Source organism: Stylophora pistillata, chromosome 4, assembly GCF_964205215.1.
Source record: "Stylophora pistillata chromosome 4, jaStyPist1.2, whole genome shotgun sequence".
In the NCBI taxonomy this organism is placed as follows: Eukaryota; Metazoa; Cnidaria; class Anthozoa; order Scleractinia; family Pocilloporidae; genus Stylophora; species Stylophora pistillata.
Window position 1 is genome coordinate 26,607,944 of NC_142522.1, and position 15,673 is coordinate 26,623,616.

At 39.0% G+C, this 15,673-nt stretch overlaps 1 protein-coding gene across 3 annotated transcripts; it reads left to right on the forward strand.

The window, feature by feature from the left end:
• The first annotated feature begins 2,015 nt into the window (after positions 1-2,015).
• Positions 2,016-15,322, forward strand: LOC148733091 (uncharacterized). Of its 3 annotated transcripts, XM_088757158.1 has the most exons (5): positions 2,016-2,345; positions 4,201-4,221; positions 8,097-8,454; positions 12,145-12,384; positions 13,187-15,322. In XM_088757158.1, exons 3-5 carry the CDS (start codon positions 8,127-8,129, stop codon positions 13,579-13,581), a joined length of 963 nt encoding a protein of 320 aa, XP_088613284.1. In that variant the 5' UTR covers positions 2,016-2,345; positions 4,201-4,221; positions 8,097-8,126; the 3' UTR covers positions 13,582-15,322. The 3 variants fall into 3 exon arrangements, with proteins under 3 accessions (XP_088613284.1, XP_088613285.1, XP_088613283.1); XM_088757159.1 differs by lacking the exon at positions 4,201-4,221 and having other exon boundaries at positions 12,148-12,384; XM_088757157.1 differs by lacking the exon at positions 4,201-4,221 and having other exon boundaries at positions 2,017-2,345.
• The last annotated feature ends 351 nt before the right edge of the window (positions 15,323-15,673 follow it).

The following is a 15,673-nucleotide window of genomic DNA, read 5'->3' on the forward strand; positions in this document are numbered from 1 at the left end:
TGCTCCGGTCATCTTCAACAATACGCTTGTCTCCTGTCAACTTTAATCTCAAGTCTTACGGCTCAAGATCTTTTGCTGTTTCGGCTCCTGAACTGTGGAACAAACTACCTGATGACATTCGTTCTTGTGACAACTTAAATCTCTTTAAACGTAAACTTAAGACTTATCTTTTTAAAAATTATTTTAATGCGTAAGAATTCTCTTCTTATCCATTTCTAACGCCTAGATCTTAGACACCCGTTTTTTGTGAAAATTTAAATATCTGTTAACGTAAACTTAAGACTTACTTTTAATTCAATATGTATATTTCTATTTTGTAAAGCGCTTAGATCAGGTCTGGATAAGAACTATATAAGTAGTTCTATTATTGTTATTATTATTATTATTATTATTATCATTATTATCATTCAAGATGCGTGAGAGTTGCTAACTCGCATCTTCCACCCACTTAAAAGACTTCCCTCGTAAGAGTTGTTTAATTAATTAATGAGAGCGAAGACACAAACACATAGCCAGCTATATCGACTCAAGACAAAGAGAAAAGAAACTTAGGAAAGGAAATTTTTTTCAAGTTTAAATTGTTTCCGAAAAATGAGTTTAGTTCACTTTTAGCATTTAGAATTTTCCATAAGTCGCCTCGTTACACAATATCTCTTGCTAACGAGTGTGTGAGGGCGAGCCTTCGTTTGATTTTGCATATTCGTTTATCCTGTTTTCCGTAATTATAGCTAAACTCTAGGAGTTGATGATTGATTCATGAAAATGAAGACACGAATGCAAATGCAATCCAATTAGCCTAAAGACAAGAAGACAGACCTCTCAGAAGAAGTTATTTTAAGGAACTTTTTTCTCCGTAAAGTAACATAATATGATTTTTTTAGCATTAAACTTCCATACAAATCCTATATATCGGCAAGTTACACATGATAGTCACTTCGTGAGTTTGGGTATCGTGAGGTTTTGCTGGTTTTTTTTTAGTTGCAATTAGCAGTTCTCTGATCAGATAATTTCTTTTTTTGTGTGTTTTGTATTGTTTTGTTTTTCAGATATTACTTTTTAGAATACTGCATACTTCTTTCGAGGAAAGTCAATGATATTCCATGTTTTGATACAATCCCTTTTTAGTGCTAAGTTTTCTCAGTTCCATGGAAGCACTGATTATCGAGCCAGCGTGAAGCTCTTGAGGAGTTTTGAGCGCTCTCGCCGGCCGTTTAAATTTTCGTTTAAATTTCCGCTTTGTTCAGGAACAAAAATTAATATTCATCGCTGAAAAAGAGAAGACATCAATAAAGACGAGTGACTTTTTCTCCTCTCGGCGAAAAACCTTTTCTTCTATGCGTTTTATGGGAACATTGAGATCGATGATTTGATGTTGTATGAAAGGAAGTTCCCATTTAATGCATTCACATTGGTTGCCTCCAGCAAAATAGATTGTGCGACCAGCTGGTCATTAGAAAATTATCTGTTTACCTAAATTTGTTGACTTAAAACGCTTACCTCACGTAACACTAGGTACCTTAGACAAAAAAAAGGCCTAAAAGGATACCCGAACAGGAATCGCTCTCAGCAAGCTTATATTCATCGCTGAAAAAGAGAAGACATCAATAAAGGCGAGTGACTTTTTCTCCTCTCGGCGAAAAACCTTTTCTTCTATGCGTTTTATGGGAACATTGAGATCGATGATTTGATGTTGTATGAAAGGAAGTTCCCATTTAATGCATTCACATTGGTTGCCTCCAGCAAAATAGATTGTGCGACCAGCTGGTCATTAGAAAATTATCTGTTTACCTAAATTTGTTGACTTAAAACGCTTACCTCACGTAACACTAGGTACCTTAGACAAAAAAAGGGCCTAAAAGGATACCCGAACAGGAATCGCTCTCAGCAAGCTAATATTCATCGCTGAAAAAGAGAAGACATCAATAAAGGCGAGTGACTTTTTCTCTTCTCGGCGAAAAACCTTTTCTTCTCTGCGTTTTATGGGAACATTGAGATCGATGATTTGATGTTGTATGAAAGGAAGTTCCCATTTAATGCATTCACATTGGTTGCCTCCAGCAAAATAGATTGTGCGACCAGCTGGTCATTAGAAAATTATCTGTTTACCTAAATTTGTTGACTTAAAACGCTTACCTCACGTAACACTAGGTACCTTAGACAAAAAAAAGGCCTAAAAGGATACCCGGAAGGGAATCGCTCTCAGAAAGCTACGCCCCAAGCAGTGTTTCATCATCAGCGCCCTTGAGAATTTCTTCGTACGTTTTGACTAATTAATTCAGGTCAGAACACAGAGACAAAGTCAGGCTAAATTTCGTCAAGACAAGAACACAGAATTCACAGAGAAAGTAAGTTTACGAAGTGCATATCTTCTCCATAAAAGGTGATTTGTCAGCGTTAAATGTCCATACAAGTTGCGAATCCTCTATGTCTCGAAGTTACACCTTATCTCTTCCTCACAAACACAATTAACTCGATACCCAAACTCATAACATATGCCATAAGCCGAGGTGTAGTTTTTTTTTTTCAGTTCAAATTAATTTAAAGTTTGTATTCCATTTACAGAAAGTATCTATTTTTCAAAACTATCGCAAAGTTCTTTGAGTAAGCGTATGATATAATATTCCATGTTGTGCGTCAAGTTCTAATTGTTTTTTCAAGTCTGAATGTTTTTGCTCTTGTTTGTTTGTTTGTTTTTTTTTGTACTTAATCGTGAAAAACTTGATCAAAGTTATTAAGTGGAGTCACTGCTGAAGCTTGACTTTATTTTCAAAGGTTGCGAAACGTTTTGAGACTTGAAGATTTATCTTGCGTATTGATATTTTCTCTCTGACTCACTAAATAGAGGATATTACATGGCCCCGCGGGGATACTAATTTTATCTTCGAGTGCTGTAACTCCTGTAGGTATATCTCGTGAGATATACTTTCAGCACGAGAAGATAAAATTCGTATCCCCAAGCGGCCATGAAATGGTCTGTTTATTTTACAGTGTTACGGTAACTGATTACCGGCAGAAAGATAATAACCTCGCTATTTCCACGAAACACAATTTATTCAACTGTAAACAACGGGAGATAACCTAACACGAGCTAGCGAATACTCTTGGAACAATCCAACTAAAATCAACTATGTACTTATCTACGCTTATCCGACCTCAAGTAAAGTACTGTCCTTCTCTTTGGCGAAATCTCCTGAAGACTTCCTTCGACGTATCGCACTCCACGGTAAACAACTCTGGACTTGACAGCAGAATGTCAGTATCACATCCGAACGGGAAAATCCCTTCACTTGTCCGGCTTATCACACAATATCACTTGTATATCACAAACAGGGAACGAAGTCCCAAATCACAACAACAACCTGACTAGCGAGCTGCTTATATAAGCATCCGAAGAGAGTCTAGAAGTTTCCAAAAGTAACTATTTACAACCATTACAATAGTAACTATTTATAACTATTGCAGTAAATTGTATTTTCAAACTGATGAGTCACAGTTCTAGAAAATTCTCGAAACAACACATTGCTTGACAATGACCTTCGCGAACTTTCTGGACAATTCCGATCCTTGTAACAACAGGTACTGATGAAATTTTCAAATAAAACACAACTTTTTTTTATTTATTCTCGGAACAGCAAAATAGTGCAATTAAAGTGATCACCTATCGCAAAATGCCAGTCACACAAATGTTATGAAACTCGAATATAAAGTTTTAAAGGAGAAATACAGACAATAATACTTATAGTTTCTGTTCCAAAAAGCGGGAACTGAGCTCTCTTGTAATTGGTAATATCAATTAACTTGAAATTGTAAATTGGCCACCCTAAAGAGTGAAAAAGCTGACGTTTCGAGCGTTAGCCCTTCGTCAGAGCGAATGATTCACTGCGCGCGATGAAGATATGTTTTTTTGGTAAAATGAAAAATCCTGGTATTTTATCAGTATATATATAATAGAAGAAAATATCAAAAAGGGAAAAAAATAATTTCGATTTAATAAACAATACGAACTTAAAACTTTGTAAACTTAACACATAATCATTATACGTTAAGTTTTCAAAGTTTCAATTATTTTTGTCCCTGTTTGATATTTTCTTATTGTGAGTCATAAAGAAAATTAAGTACGTATTCAAGCTGTGAATGGCGCCTAACTGGAATTTCCCAATTTCCAATATTTTTTTTTTATGTGTGGTTCGTCGTCACAAGGAAACATTTGCAGTATCAACGGTGTGTACTTAATCGATTCGTGACAATGAATAGGCAGGAAGTTGATAAAAAAGCTGGAAATATACTTTTTATATCCAGTACGATCTTTATGGATAGATCCGGCTAAAAAGTCATTACTTTACCAACACAATTTCGCTATACACCTACGGTAATTTCTGTGTGAAAACAGAGTGTGAGTAGGTTAAGAAAAGTTATGCCGGCATAATTTTGGGCATAATGCTAACCAATGTAATGCCGGCAAAATGCGTAAACTTCTTAAAAATCTCTTGGCATTACAGTTCAACAAGAGATAAATTCTGTACCCTGAATATTGCCATTAGTGAGCCTGCTTTTCTCGCTTCCCCTTAGGGAATTTCATCCAATAACACATTGCGCTCTACACTTCAGTAAGCCTCTTTTTAATTTCCCTTTAAAGCTTTACCTTTTGATGGTGGGATTTTGGGAGGGGGTCCTTTCAATAGCTATTACTTTGACTTATCAAGCTGAGCGTAACAAAAATTAATTGAGGATGATTTTCGGCATGGTGCCATGTTTTCAGGGACGATGCTCAAAACCATCCTCGGATACCCGGGGCTGTGAGTCAATTTGAAGTTAAAGGGCAGAGGAGCCCCTGGGGACATTGTCTTACAAGACTAGTTCCAAACGGTCGCAGTCGTTCTGGCACCTGATTGGTGCCAGAAAATCTTTGTGTTTTTCTGCCCAATCAGAGTGAAGTGTCGTTTGGAGTCCTTTCGTGTGTTTTAACACGCACATATACATCAAGTTCTGTTGCTCGTTATGTTTGTTTGGGCCGTGCGACGAAGCTTTGCCCGAGGTGAAAAGTTTCAGTCTCAGCACACAATGTAACAGAAATCGATCAGATTGTCCGCGAAATCTTACCGGATATTATACTGAATACTTTCGCAGGTATCACAAGAGAACGAGTTTAAAAGTTTGCGAGGTTCGTGTAAAACAATGGTTGCAAGCATTGATATGTCGCTTTAAACTTTAGATGAGATGTAAGCCTAAATCTTTTCAAGATTTTTTGTATAATTTGCTGTCACTGAAACTTTTCCAATCCCGTGAAGCTATTTCTTCGCACGGGACACGCAGGTATGTCGAGCAACTGGCGCTTGCGCAACTTTTTCTGCATGCCCGGCCAAAATCTAATCTAATCTTCGTTTGAAAATTTAAAAAGAAAAGCTAAACGTGGAAGCTTTTGTTTATTGGATGTGGGTAGATAACCCTGTACTAAGCTGACATTTACAATAAAGCAAACCCGCCCTTTCCATCCAATATTTCTTGCTCTTTGGTTTTGTTATCCCCAATGAAAGCAGCATCGATTACAATGATCAAAAGTAATTAACTTGGTCTTCAACAATCGACAAAAGAGGTGAAATGACATTGACCAAGGGACTAGAAGAGAATCCGTGGCCTTTCGAGCTCAAGAATTTGAACACTCGACGCAGCAGTTGAAAGATTAAACTTTCTCCAAACCCCTTCGGTAACTGTCCGAAAACATGTCTCCTTTCCACGATGTTCTCGATGATTAGTTTTTGTTCAGGTTTTAATTAGCTAACCGGAAACATAGCTAAGCTTTCTTTCAGCGCTTGCTAGAGGTCGTCCACGTACTTAACGTTCTCTTTAACTTTGGCCATATTGTAAAGACTTTACTACAAAGCAACGATTAGAATAGACCCTTCCACGGTTTTATCGGCCATATTGGTTGGGGGTCAAACAAAACCTCGTTGCGTAGCAACGAGCTATAGAATCTCTGATGATAAAAAGACGCGCATCGCTACCCTCGTTTAAATTTCCGCTTTGTTCAGGAACAAAAATTAATATTCATCGCTGAAAAAGAGAAGACATCAATAAAGGCGAGTGACTTTTTCTCCTCTCCGCGAAAAACCTTTTCTTCTCTGCGTTTTATGGGAACATTGAGATCGTTTTTCTTTGGACGTGACCTCGCGGCCGACATAATGCCAGAGGGTCAGAGTACAGCTTTTCCGAATGACTTTTTGTATTTAAGTAACTTAATTGTGCAGAGGAAAAATTGAAATAAATGTGTTTACATGCTCTTTAAACCTTTTCGTCCAGACAGGCTAACATACTCTTGAAAAACCAATAACTCGGCAAAAATAAACCCATGGTTTAATGGGTTTTGGAGATAGGTGTTCTGTCGGCGGCTGTAACAATGATAGAGGAGATCCGAAAAAATGGGTCATCCATTCACATGCACAGAAGTTATCGTTCCAGAAGCCCAAGCAATCATTAATTGAAGCATGGTCTCGAAAGGTTCAGAAGGGAAGAAAATATTTCTCAGTAGGAAAGTCAAGGCAGAGTGTTGTCGTCTGCTCCAATCATTTTCGAGACGGGAAGCCTTCAGTAAGCAATCCAATACCTACTCTTTTTTTGACTCCTTTTGAGCATTCAAATACTAAGTCACCCAAAAGGCGGCGATTATCAGCATAGGTTGATAATAGTGATATCATCACTGCAAGTGACGAATTGATGAAAAGTGGAGACGATTCCCCGGGGTTAAAACTGTGTACAGCCTCTGCACAAATAGCCAGAGATGCTGATGTTCGACTCTATACTGGTATGCAAAATACAGATGCTTTCAGAACCTTATTTGAGTACTTCCCTCCACCATAAATCCTAAAATTTAAAACTACACAATATCGATAGCTAAAAAACATATTCTAATTTCTCAACCGAAAGAAGTGCTATTTAAAATGCCATTCTCTAACCATGGCGGCCACGAGGTCACCTTCAAACAACATATCAATCTGCCCATAAAACGCAGTGATAACAAGGTACTTCCCCAAAACTTCGGCACTTACTTTCAGTAACGCCTTATCTATGTTCCCACTAGATTTGGAGACGAAAATAAGCGATTTTCCCTTTATAAAGTTACGACATTAAGCGAAGGTACCGACACGCCTCGAATAATTACAGAAGAATATATTGCTTGTTACTACGCAACGAGGTTTTGTTTGACCCCCAAACAATATGGCCGTAAAAACCGTGGAAGGGTCTATTTGGCGCGCACAGAAAGCTACGTAAGCGTAAGCGCCAGTTCCTTGACATACCTGCGTGGCCCGTGCGACGAAATAACTTCACGGGATTGGAAAAGTTTCAGTCACAACAAATTGTACAAAACATCTAAAAAAGATTTAAGCTTACATCTCATCTAACGTTTAAAGCGACATATCAATGCCTGCAACCATTGTTTTATACGAACCTCGCAAACTTTTAAACTCGTTCTCTTGTGATACCTGCGAAAGTATTCAATATAATTTCCGGTAAGATTTCGCGGACAATCTGATCGATTTCTCTTACCTTGTGTGCTGAGACTGAAACTTTTCACCTCGGGCAAAGCTTCGTCGCACGGCCGAAACAATAATAGCGAGCAACAGAGCTTGATCTATATGTGCGTGTTAAAACACACGAAAGGACTCCAAACGACACTTCACTCTGATTGGGCAGGAAAACCCAAAGATTTTCTGGCACCAATCAGATGCCAGAACGACTGCGGCCGTTTGGAACTAGTCTTGTAAGACAATGTCCCCAGGGGCTCTTCTGCCCTTAACTTGAAATCGACTCACTGCCTCCGGGTCTCCGAGGATAGCTCAAAAGGTGATAATGCTCATATTATCGAGCATCATTTATCTGACCATAAGTGGGAGTAGGAGTGGGATTTGGCTGCTTGCGCGCCCTCAAATTTTTGTTAAAGGATGTTAGAGCCCTCCTCGTATCCCTTGCTCCGCCACCAGTGTTTTTTTGTTTGTTTGTTTGTTTGTTTTTTTTACCACCCATGGACGGTAGGATTTGGGTACGATATCAAGGTATAATAAACAGGTTGTAAGGAAAATTTCGCTTTTATGTTCTTACAGGTGAGCCATAAATAAATTACTGGCCCTAACATGAGAACCCAAAGCATTCTGCGGGTACTATGTACAGTTGTTTTCCTCCATTTGGTATTCAGGATGTTACGTGCTAACGCCATCGGCAAGTGCAAGTCGCAAGTATCAGCCTCCCAAAAAGCTCTTCTAGGATACACATATGACGCATTCGGGGTCAGTAGCCCGGATGTTTGCGTCAAGCGATGTGATAAAGAACAAAAATGTCAGAGTATCAACTTTTCCATTGGCGAAAGGATCTGCGAACTGAATAGTCAAACCATGGAGGCAAAACCAGGCAATTATGTAACAGACCCAGGACGGTTTTACATGACAGTGAAATATGATATAGGTGGGTGTTTTAAAAGTATCGTGAGTTTAAATATCCCAATAGTGTTCTTCAATCCCGTAACCCGACGGATTATACTGGGCAATCCTGATCCCGATCATAAAATTTTTTCTTAGTCCATTACCTCAACTTAAAAGGGCTTTTTCGGTGGGTGATGATTTCCTCAACCAACATCAGGGATCCGTTGAAGTCTTTGCTCATCTTAGGGCGTAAGTTTATCTCTTTTCACAAAAACGATGATATCGTTCATTTTAGAGGTTTTTAAAGTTTTGCACAAACAATATACGCTAGTTACAGTATCCAATTCCTTCCGTTTAACTTCGATCACGGAAAAACGTATTACTAACGATCTGCCAGTATCAAAGAAACAAATAACAATTTCAACAAGTGCAGAAAACAAAAAAAGGTGACGACAATCCCACAGTTCCATAACAAGGGACAAAAAGAAAACTTAACTGAACACAATTCTTCTGTTCCCGTGAGAGCCTTGTAGGAGGCCACCTCTCGTGGAGGATGAGCCCGAAATTTTTTTCCACAGAAAGTCTCTTCCGCTCTTTCCCTTCTCGTAAAATATTATTATCATTACTATTATTATGCTATCGTGGGTCATTCGATTCAATGCCATCGATAGTAGCTGACACCCTCACGGAGCAACGTATCGCAATTTTTCCCTATTGATGAGTTGGTCCGTCACCGAAAAATCAAAGTTCATTATTATTGGACGGGGGAAAGCTCAGAATGTCCAGATATCACCAATGGGTTGCCAGGAAAACAACAGCGCAGGGCAAAGGCCGCGTGTGCAGATAAGACCGCCATAAATGACCCTTTGTGCGCGTTTTTTTCAGCTTCTCACGCAGACGTTTCTAGGGGATCGCGTTTTACTTTCGCGTTTAAGGGGAGAAGAGCAACGCATTCCCCATAAAAACCACTGCGTGGAAGGCTAGACTTGTTTGGAGTTTCTCGTAGATTAATTTATTTACAAATTCTCGTCAACGAACTTCCCGGCTCTCGGCTCGTATCACTTATCGAATCTTACCTCTCAAAATCGCAGATTCCCATGTCTCTCGTTCATAACAAAAATCTCGCATCTCGCTCCTTTCTTACTCTTAATTCCCGGATACCGGCCTTCAAATAAGCCCAATCCCGGATCCCGAAAAGCCTATTAGGGACCTTCTTTAAAAAGTTGCTTCTTCACATTTGCCTCAAGACATCGGCAAGAGGAAACTGGGTTTCACGTTTCTGATTTGAACTTTTTAATTTGTTTAATCAAATCAGTTACTTCGAGCTGATTTGAACCCTTTTATTTGTCAAGCAGGCAGGTGTCAAGATTGAAGGAAATTATTTTTTCACTATTACGCCATTTTAGCATATTAAGGCAACAGAACACACATTATTTGTCACAGTGTTACATTGTAGAACGGGGAAAATAACAGAGAGAGAGCGAAGAAAAAATGGCCGCACTGAACGATTCAAACTTTGATTTTAATTTCTGTTTTTTAGGGTACGAACTTTTAAACCATTGGGTTTTTGTTTTCGACCATTAAGAACACTTAAATCGTTTTTGCTTTTGTCTTTTTTGGTTATTCTTTCACTCACGCCTGACGCGGTCGGTAAGATGATCAAATAAGGCCATAATAGGTTTCCAAAACGAAATAATAGTGGAATGATAAATCCCTTGTTTGATGGCTTATCATAAATACACCACGGATTTTTTGCTCATTTCTCATATTTTTTCAACCCCCTACGGGCCTTGAAAAAATACAACACATAATATAAGCGCGTATTTTATATTAAAACCATCGAATAAGATGTATTTATTTTTTTCTCAGTTCGTGAGCGGGAGGTCTTCTACAAATCCTGCAATCTGATTGGTTTCGAGAGCGGGCAGTATTCTTCACATCCGGCCCGCTCAGAGCGGGCGGTATCCGTTTCGCTTGAGTGACTTTGCAGAACATCTCAAGCTTCGTTGCAATTTTTTCAAATATATCTCATTTTGCCGGTCGGGCAGAATTTTGGAGCAAAGACTTCGGTCACGACCTTTTGGCGATAAACAATTTTCATTCTTTCTTCTCTCTCGCTCTCAAATCACTGGTTTTTCCGTAAAAATTGATTTCGAAATAAATTTGGTGGTACTCAGTTCTATCTGAATTTGTTTTGAAAACGATTGAAACGCGACCTAAAAGCAATTTTTTATTTAATAATCCTTCCCAAAAAGTAACTCAGAAAGTTAAAACGAGAGGTAGTTGCAGTTAACAATTACGTTAATCAATCTGACTCTCCTTCGTTAATATCTGAATTCTTCCTTTTTCCACATAGTTCGTTCGTTTGTGATAGGTTGAGCGAAGGTTTCAGTTCTTCTATAATAAAACACTTTCGCTTATTCTTCGCAAATGCCTTGAATTTGGACATTTTTACCGTAAATTTCACAACAGAAACCGGGGGTATTAGGTGAATAAAAGTCGCATCAAATCCCCTTGTGTCTAGCTGGAAAAAGTCTCATTGACTTCAGCTTTTCAGTGTAAGAAAGACAGATTTACACACACCATTGCAGAAAACGAACAAGCAGACTGACAACTCCAAAACATATTGCGTTCACTTACAATTTGTCTTTCCGTGACATTTTAAAACGGATCCAGAACAGAGGTAAATCTTCGAAGATTAATCGTCGTTGGAAATAAACAGTACTCTCCCTAAGATCTCTGAGTGTTTTTTTGTTTTCTTTTTTTTTACGATAAGATTGTCTAATGGTCATCTAACTCGTGTGTGTTTGTCATACAAGTGCTGTTGTTTATTCAAAAGCGTAAGCCGTTTTTCCTCTCCAATTGACAGGTGTCAGATCATGACAGTTACTTGTCAAAAAATGTTTCAAAGTTTGCTGGGAAGCCTTTCAAGTTACATTTACAAATAATCGATGAAAGCTTTCTCTTTAATTTGAATAAGGTCTGTTTTCTTTATCATCTACTTGCTAACAAATTGTTAAGTTTAAGGAGGATTTTTACGTAATTAAACTCGTAATTGTAGCCCTAAATCATTCAGGTTCTTTTGGCAATCATTTCGTTATGTGTTAGGAAAAATAAAAATGTTATTTACCAGCATAGGTCGGTCCTTATTGGGATAAACTGTGCCCCCTGTCTTGAGTACCGCCCTCGGTCTACGGCCACGGGCGGTATCCAAGACCTCGGGCACAGTTTTTCCCAACACGGACCTCGCGGCTGGTGAATAATATATATAAATATATTGGCCACCGTAACGATTACAAAAGCTGACGTTTCGAGCGTTAGCCCATTCGCTCCGACGAAGGGCTAACGCTCGAAACGTCAGCTTTTGTAATCGTTACGGTGGCCAATTTACCATTTCAACTTTGTTGATATATCTAAATTATTTCATTACCCCCACCGACGCAGCCCCAAACAGTTTCTTTAGAAACTATCAGCCTTTATTCTAATGATGACCTAACTCACCATGAAAAGTCGTTCTAAAGCATCGGTTCGCATACTCCCAACCCCCTAAACGTCTGAGGTTCGATTCCTCATGGGAATTCAGACTTTTTTTTTTTCCATCGTTCCACACTTGTGAAAAGACAAAAAACAGCCGTCTTTGAGTAAAAGTATTGTTATGGATTTAGGACACACAGAAAGGGATATGAATATTGAGATCTTGGAAGTTTAACGGCCAAATTTCTCTTGTGTACAGCAGTGTGGCCATCTGGGACATATGGACTTCCTCGTCCCAAGACAGGCTGTCCTCAGTCTCCTCACGGCTCTGAGTGGAAAACAGGTTGGAGATTCCATGACACGGAAGACTCTTATAGCGCCAATAGGCACTCGGATGGTTTTCATTTGGATGCAGTCGTTGGGGAAAATGATTTGAACAGAAGTTTCTGCATAAAACATGTGGACAAAGTCGGTTATGAAACGAAACCATGGCCTAAGGGTAATAACTATTCATACATTTTTAATTTTTTCAACTTTCTCTCCTAGCATAGCGCGAATGAACGAGAGATTTTCACACCAGCACAGAAGCTTTTTCTTTATTCTGTTACTTTTGACAGTGTAAAGCTCTTTGAGATTTTCCGATGTTCTTCTTGCGCCACGTTGGTGGCTTATCTCGGGAGAGCTCATCCTCGGAGACCCCGGGGCTGTGAGTCGATTTCAAGTTAAGGGCAGAAGAGCCCCGGGGCTCTTCTGCCCTTAACTTGAAATCGACTCACTGCCCCTGGGTCTCCGAGGATGGGGAGAGCTCGATTCTTCCTCACAAGCCTTAGTCAGAGACACTGGAGTAATCTGGTTATGTGAGTTTCTTTAATCATCGATATCACGACCTTCACTTTATCTCAAACTTAGTCGGTTTTTCCGGGCATAAACTTCAACCAAAGTTCTAACGTGATTTTACCCCAAAGACAATCCCCAGTTTATCAAACTATTTGGCCATTCCCTGGGTTATTTCAGATCATGATGACAAATCTCCCGCTGTAAAAACTCAGCTACCTACGCCTGTTCGCTGGTTGTGGAGTATAGGCCACCGACGGACTCCTTCCTTCTCCTCTCGAACCATGTGTTTGTTTTTTCTTGTCTCCCGCGAACTGATTTTCATAACTATTCAATATAGTTTCGCTTTTCTAACCAACTTTGAATTACATAACCAGCTACTAGATGGAATCATAAACATGAAAGAAGTATGTCAGATCTTGAGTTGTCTAGTCTCATGATAAATAAAATCTGAACATTTTTTTCAGGCCAATATTGCGTTTACAAGAAAGGTGGTTGTCCAGTAGGACTCAGCGAAGGATTTATACGGTGGGATGACGAAGACGCGGCCAACAGAAACAGTCATGGTGGGACACTTCCTGATGGGATATATGACAACGATACAAAGATCTCGTTCTGTTGTCAAACGGATGGTGACAAGTCCCATCCCGTCATCCTCCCTGTCGACAAACCTTTTTACTTGCTAGCTTATGGTTCGTCCGAGTGTCAGCAAGTAGAGGGCGCCCTTGTTACTGAGGAATATCTACAATATGACAATGAGGACTCGAACAACTCAGACAAATGGGAGGGGAGTTACCCTTTTATGATCTATTCATCCACGACCAAGATGAGAATAATTTACTGTTATTACCGTGCGGCATGATTATGTTACGTCCGAGGAAAATCTCTCAGGAGTAATCATGATCTTCAAAGCTTCCTGCACTTGCTCAATAATACTGCGTGAACGGAATCCAAACTGCTTGTAATAAAGTAGGTGTGTCTTACTTAAGAACCGCTTGAACTGAAATTGTTCCTCTTGAAGTCACCGCACAAATGCGAAGAACTGAATCATAAATTTACTTTCTACTGCGAAGGTTACTTTTACTTTATCTTGTAGCTGAGTAAAGAGTCAAATGTTTACAATGCATGTACAAAAAGACTGCCGATAACGTTTTGTCAAGGTCAGAGCATACTGCTGTTGGAAATAATTATTATGCAGACATCTTTAGTACGGAATCTTGCACGTAATAGATTTTGAAGTCAAAGAAACTCAACCAAGTTTTTCTATCAAATAAAACGGCTTGAGGAAGCCGTTTTAGTTCAAAATTTACTGAAATTTTCAGCAGGTTTCCACTTTCCAATATTCTTGCCCCAAAGGTTTGTTTAAGTAAATACTTCTCTGTGAAGTAAAAAGCTCCTCGCAGGGATATCTATTGGTCAACTGCAGGTGCAATCTTAAACCAAACAGATTGCGAAATTACCACAGCGCTAATTTGGAACAGACTTTAAGCACTCTGTTAGGCAATAGAGATAAGGGGTTAGTATAATAGGTCAGTGCAGAAGTCATTTTAATGCAAAGTACAAACGAAACCATCCTGTTCGAATGCGCTCCAATTGAGGGTAATAGTTGAGACAGCCCCTCGTTGACAAACTATAGCGGGAAAGTAATCGTTTAAATACAGAGAGGATATTCCCAGCCTATTTGATGCTGTGATGCATTGGAAATGTTTGTAGACGTAATTGAAAGGGCAAAGATAACGAATTTTCTTCTTAAGGTAAGAATCAGTCCAAACTATACCTTAGTACAAATATGGGTAAATCATTTTCCCAGTCGAGCACGTTAACAGGTTCGCGTATCAACCCCTGTTGAGCTAAGCATTTTCTGGAGCACTGCAAGTATTCTCGCTGCGTCGAAAATTACGCTTATCATGTTGAGTGATTCCTTTGAAAGAGCTCTAGTCGACATGCAGATCTAAAAATATGGTTAAAATGCTTCACTCCTCAGCGTACCTAAAATGAACTTTCAAACGTCGTTTCATTTGCGAGAAAATAGAGAAAGAAAGAAAAAATATAACAAGGTCATTTTTTTTCCTTTCAGCTGAAGCTTAAGTAGATTACACCACTTTGCTTGAATGAGGATCTACTAGTGTGTTAAAAATACATTTTTATTTCTTTTTACTCCTAGGTGCTTCAGTTTAAGTAACTGACGGGCAATCTAATTTGTTTGTCTTTTTTCGTCAAATCATCTCGGCGTTTTCTTTAGTAATCCCTTAATGTTCATCATGGATGGATTATTATGTTTATATAACATATAGCGTGTCCTATTGTGTACTTTGATGACTTATAGGTAGATGTGTGCCGTGCAGAGGGCATACTGTTAAAGTGCGCCGAAAAAACTGCGGCGTTGCACTGAAAAGGATATAACACAACAATTTCACAAGACAGTCGTGTGTTCGTTGAGATATGACGCAGTTCAAAATAAATTGCTGAGAGCTCAAATAGCTTGAGTTATTCATCCTCCGTGCTCCTAAAACTTCCGTGTCTTCCGCAAGGTAACACGCCAAAGGTGTTTATCAATTAGTGCGGATAGAAACAGGATTGTAAAGTCAGCCAAAACAAAACAAAACGAGATAAAAGTAAGGCTATGAGTGGTCAACCTTTTTTCCTTCCTGAAATCGGGATTGTTCGTTTTTTTTTTTTTTCCCTTTTTAAATTTACAATGCAAGCCTTAGAAATTGCTTCGTTACGCAATATCACTTTCGTATTAGTAAACTAACCGTTTACAACTAACCCCCTGTTTTGCTTAGCTGTAGACGGAACTTCCTAGGCATAAGAGCATGAGAAATGATTACTTGTTTCCGAAAAACACTCACCTTTTGGTAAATTGAAAGAGCCGCATATGCTGATGACTGTGATATAAAGCTAAGGTAAAGTCTTTTTACGAGCCTAGTGGCCCATCAGGCCGATGCTTAACT

Excerpts from the sequence above, each read along its gene's own strand:
- LOC148733091 (XM_088757158.1), top strand. The coding sequence starts at position 8,127 with ATGAGAACCCAAAGCATTCTGCGGGTACTATGTACAGTTGTTTTCCTC. Across the intron at positions 8,455-12,144 it reads GACAGTGAAATATGATATAG|CAGTGTGGCCATCTGGGACA; the intron begins GTGGGTGTTTTA and ends TCTTGTGTACAG. Across the intron at positions 12,385-13,186 it reads AACGAAACCATGGCCTAAGG|GCCAATATTGCGTTTACAAG; the intron begins GTAATAACTATT and ends CATTTTTTTCAG.